Source organism: Halyomorpha halys, unplaced genomic scaffold, assembly GCF_000696795.3.
Source record: "Halyomorpha halys isolate HHAL.00 unplaced genomic scaffold, Hhal_1.1 Scaffold499.1, whole genome shotgun sequence".
Lineage (NCBI taxonomy): Eukaryota > Metazoa > Arthropoda > Insecta > Hemiptera > Pentatomidae > Halyomorpha > Halyomorpha halys.
The window spans coordinates 425,126-430,882 of NW_027110524.1; the positions used below are offsets into that span (position 1 = coordinate 425,126).

General features: G+C 29.8%; 1 protein-coding gene across 2 annotated transcripts in view; it reads right to left on the minus strand.

Moving 5' to 3' along the window:
* LOC106683620 (cytochrome P450 4C1) overlaps positions 1–5,054 on the minus strand; it is a 19,197-nt gene extending 14,143 nt beyond the window's left edge. For both annotated transcript variants that reach the window (XM_067048691.1, XM_067048690.1), the window contains exon 1: positions 4,884–5,054. In XM_067048691.1, coding sequence (XP_066904792.1) covers positions 4,884–5,037 — 154 coding nt within the window. In that variant the 5' untranslated portion in view covers positions 5,038–5,054. The remainder of the gene's footprint in view (positions 1–4,883) is intronic.
* Between the last annotated feature and the right edge of the window lie 703 nt (positions 5,055–5,757).

Below are 5,757 nucleotides of genomic sequence, written 5' to 3' on the forward strand. Positions count from 1 at the left end.
GAGGATGCGTTGGAACGAGTGCGAACGAACGGATGCGACGGCGTGGGCGCCTACGTTTGACAGTACCGAGGTTGTCGGGTCTTTGTTTGGTCAGACTCGAAGCGGTGGCATCATCCTGTATGAGGAGCGAGATGCCGGGGGACGAAGCGCTATTCGAATAAGTCCCCATCACGACATTGCCAAGAACCGTCGGCAGGAGGTATAGGTGACCATCCCCAAAGGCCTTGGTGGGAGCACCAGTAACTAGGCGGGGGTATAGGTCAACGCCTATGAGCAACTCGATGGTGCCGGGAACGCCAAAGGAAGGGTCGGCCAGGACGTGACTCGACAAGTCTCCGATAACGCGCGAAGTACCCGCGTATAATTTATGATTAAATAATTTTATAATCATATAATTTTATGATTAAAAGAATGTGTGTAGAAAAGGGGGGGCTGGAAATTGTGAGACACTTTCTGCTCATAAAACCATGCATATATTTCTTTCGTTTATAATGTTAATCCCCTGGAGGGGCAATTAGATTAGTGTGTTAGTTTAAAATAATTTATACGTGATAATATAAAACATAGCATTGGGGTGGTCTCATGGCTTGCATGATGCTTAGGCTGGGGCGGCATTGCAGTCGCAGCGTCTTCGGGGTCTTCCGGTGTTCGCGGCAAGGGGGGCATCAGAAAATGAGACCCCCGACCCCGACTTTATATAAATCAAAAAAAGAACGAAAAAATCGGATTACTTAAATCCGACAACCCCTTCAATTGAGACTTTATCATCATGTCAGCCATTTAAATCTTCTCGACCGGTCGATAAAATTCATATTCTATCTTTTATTCTGAAGCAATAAAAATAAGAAGAAACTAAATGAAAAAAGTATTGACATAGTATCATGAGATTAGGTTAAGCTTATTATGGATTCTCAACAGGTGGGTTCTTTTGTTTCCTTATTAAATCCATTTTTATCTATTAAATTCATTCGAATAAATTCTTTTTTACTTTGCTGCCATCATCCAGTATTGCTTTGAGTTTTCTTTCCATTCCTAAATTCTGAATATAGTTGACATGTCAATTGCAGAAGTCCGAAATGTTCTAATCTATTAACATGTGCATTCACGTCTAAAATTCACTATTCATTTGTAACGCAACAAACATTTAGTAGTAGTTCAATGGTGTATTACACACCACACACTAAGTGCATGTTCATGACATCTTCTCATTTACTATTGAAGATAAAGCTTTTATAAGATCATAGAAACAACAGGGATCAAGTGTTTAACATATTAATTAACATCTTAGACTCTTCGTCGCAATAATAGAGTTGAGCTTGTCTTTTTATTATTTTATTAAATTACAAAATTGTCTTATTTTCAAATAGTTGCACTTAAAAAAACCTTCAATTCACAACCAAGAAACAAATATGGGCAATATTGAGGGCTGAATATTGATTATGTAAAGGTCATATTTAGCATTTCGTCTATTCGACATTAAAATATCGCATCCTTGACGATTCTGCAACGAACCGTCTGCAGACTTCCTAAATGATAAGTGGACCGCTATTGGAGCTTTAATCAATCTTCAAGATAGGCGTTACATTGTGCAGCACACTCACTAACTTGTAATAAAAAGAATAAATATAATATTTCAGTGTATAAACACAGAGAAAGGATAGTGATTACTCATAATTTCGAAAAATGTCCTAAGTGTAATTTTATGTAGGTACATTTTAAAAAAAAAATGTACCTACATAAAATAAATAATTCGTATTCTGTACATCCAAATGAAATATATATATATTCTATTAATCAGAATTTAATTCAGATTTATTAAACAGTTTTTTCAACCATTTATCACTGATTCCACTTTTATATATCTTTTTTTTTTTGTTATTTACAATTTCTAAGATAATCATTGAGACTAAAACATTCTCTTAAGAGAAAATAAAATTAGTTCGTCCTTCTTGAATGTTTTCGTAGAGGAAAAATGTTTGAAAATATTTAACAAAATAAGAGATATTACATTTTTTTTTCTATGAAGAGACCTAATCTTATATATATCTTAAATAATATAATGCAAAGATTAAAATCGGATGAAATAAAAAATCTTCTTTCTAATTTCTATAAAATTAAACTTAATTTGGTAAAATCATTTTTTCATTAATTACACACGGTCAATCAACCAGCTTCCAAAACGTTTTCTTTTATTATTTACGTGAAAGCAATTAATAAGTGGCATTTTGAACCCCGTCTAAAAATTGGTCTTTACTAATTTAATTAATTATTATTATATTATATAGAATATTATATTTTATTTCACACATTACTACACATCGCTATGTAAGCTGTTATACCTCTATGTTCAAAAAGCCAAAAATACTTTTTTCAAACTATTTAAATATAAAAAAAAAAAAAAAATCAAAATATTATCCTAGAGACATCTTATAACAACCGTCATATTGTAGTATTTCTTCATGGGCGTAGGCAGAGGAGAGCAGGGGGGAGCCGCGCATGTATTTCTGTATGATAACTTGTTTATTGTTTGTTGTTATAATACCAGGCGTAATATAGGCATAATTTTTTCGAGGCGTTTATTGAATAGAGTGTTCATTTTTATTTATTTTAAATAACTATTAATAAAAATAATCTTTAATCTATAATAAGATTTTTTTCGGACCTATGAGTTATCCCTGCTTAAGTGGTGTTATATTTTAGTATATAATACATATATATTTTTAATTTTACATTAAACTATGGAAAATAACAATTTCCTTACTGTAAATATTTAAATAAAGCTTTTTTATTGCTATTATTAAAAAAATGACAAACATGGTTTGCTAAACTAATATTATTGTTCATGTATTTCTGTAATTTTTTTTTAAGTATCCATATATTTTTGTAGATTTGTTTTATTGAATTATTCCAGCTGCATTCACTCAATATCTTACAAAATTCATAAATTAAATACAATTTAATTTATATGTAAGCCAATACTGTTTGATTATAAGAATGGGCCTTATCATGTAAAGTAATATTTTTATCACTGTAAATTTGGAAATAAGGCTTTTTTTATTACTATTTAAAAAAAATCATGTTTTTTTGTAGGTTTTTTTATTGATTTTTTCCAACTGTATTCACCCAATATCTTATAAATTGCATAAAGTAAATGACGGCTGGTCAACATAAAAGAGGTTTGGATTCATACTGTACGTGATATTTTCCTTAGCCAACCTGTACAATTTTACTAATTTAAATTTTTAAATAAATTTTTGTTATTGTTATTGTTATACTTTTATTTTTTCATTAAATTTATAATCCAGTGCTTGTATATAAAAAAAAATAATGTGTGAAGAATAATTGAATAGTTTAATTTCAGAAGGGTTTTTTCATTAGAAAGAACTGAATTGGATTCTCTAATCATTTCCTATCATTTTTTTTTTTTTAAATCGGATTGAGCCCTTCCATGTTCGCCAATTCCTCATACATTCTTGCATATTTCTGTCTGGTTTATGAATTCGTATTATTGAAGTAAATGGTACAATTTTAAAATCCTAAAAAACTTTTAGATATTGCTACTCATTCGAAGTGTTTGTTAGTTTGTTATATTATAACTTATTGACTAAGAACCACCATCTAGAATTTCAATGTGAACACCGATAAAAGGACTTATTGGAATGAAAATATCTAATTCATTACTAAACCAAACAGGCTGGAATGTGTTTCCGTGTCAAGTTTGGATTCATATGTAATACAGTACCGTTTTTGGAATAATTAAAAAAAAAATGATATTTGGTTTACAACTGTTTACGGTTTACGACATACTACTCAGCCGAATCTAAGTGAGGTAGAATTTAATACTGTTAAATTCCTTATAATAGTTTTGCAAAGATGTGCCGTTTAGGAGTTGTCGGCAAAAAAATAAAAAAATCCTAATCCGTTACTTTACAAATTAATTATCTAATTAACAAAGGTTTTAGAACCACAAGTTAAGTGTAGTTGAAACTAATTCTTAAAATTATTTGCAGACGTATGTTCTATGTTCTTCATTCTTGTAAGAAAATAAGGGTATTAATAATAACATTAATCAATAGATTACTGATTTAATATGTTGATTGTCTGAGAGTGGTTTATTTTATTATTAACATAGTCTTCAATGATCCGCTTTTTCTCTCAAGTTTTTATTTTAAAAAAACTCTAACGTTTAGGCCCTCAGGATATTTTCAAGGAGACAACTTTAGCCATTGACCTTCAAAATGCCTTTTTTTGCAGGCTAATTGCTCATGTCTTATATAAACCATATAATTTCAATACAAAAACTATTCCGCAAAAATTGTTTTTCTTTAACCTCATTAACTGATATAGTTAGTTGCCAAATTAGAGTGAAGGGGTGTTACCGTAGTAGTGAAATATAATTAAGTTCCCATCATCTCAACTTGATAAAGAACTTTCCATTTTTTAAAGTTTTATCAACTAAAAGTTGGAAACACTTCCCTGACGATAGCTTCACTTAGACGGGTACTATTATTTATTTTAAATTTAATTTAAAAAAAAGTAGTGATTTTTTGATTATTTGTTAGGTTATCGTTCTTTTTCTTTATGACATCTATTTAAGTTACTGAAGTTAAATTTAACCATGGAAAAATTTCGTATTAGTGTAATGCCAACAATATGATTTAACTGCTGTGACGGAAATGCATTAAAAGCCTATACGGTTGCGTTATTAAAAAAAAACAAACTTGAATCCTTAATTTTTTTACAAAATTATCGCAATTTCATTTTTTAATTGCTATTTAACTATTTGCTTGAAAAAAGTTAACGATTAATTAAATTATCCAACAGTCGGCTTACTATGGAACACAGTTGTAAGAATATAAAAATGTTTCGTGTGAACGAAATACCTCTTGTGTTTTTTAACCACATTGTCAAAGCCTGCCCTAAGAATGGAATTCCAGAAGGTCCAGGCAGTTTGGATCGCCTCCATGATTTGACCAGGAAGCCGACAATGAGAACTGACAGAAACGCACAGAGCAAACTCAGAGTCATACTCATCATTAACTACTAACAACACTTACCTGTCTAACTAACTATATATGAGTGAGTATATTTTTGCCCCCCTCCCCTCCCCCACCACTGTACACCAAATACTGGGTTCATTAGTGATTCAATTTTTTCACCAAACGTGTAGTTAACTGGTAATCAGACTTTTTAAATGTATATACATAAGGGGAAAATCATATTAAATATTTTTCACAGTTTGAATAATTAACTTCAACTTAAAACTAAGAAGGATATCTATATAACAAAATACCGTTAATTACAAAAGTTGATACAAAAAACATAAGTAAAATTTATGTTGATTAATAAACAAATTGTAGTCATTCTGCAAACAATTCCTAAAAAGTTAGAAAAATAAATTAATACTATAGTTTATATTTAATCTTTTTACTATCTCGAAACTGATTTCTATTGTTTAAATAAAATAATATGTATCTTTGTTAAGTCTCAAATGACTCTTTATTATTTCTTTAAAAGTCCAACGTTTCGGCTTACCTGGCCATCCTCAAGGACAATCATAAATATAAATATTCAAATTAAACATTTCATAATTTAATATTTCAGTCAAATTGCCCTATTTCGTCACTTTGAATTTTAAAACTTTTAATCACAGATTAACTACCACTAATTATCACTTTCATATTACACGAAAAAAATTGTATGATTAAGCGAAAATATTAAATATAAAGTCCATTATTAATTTATTTTTTTAATTTT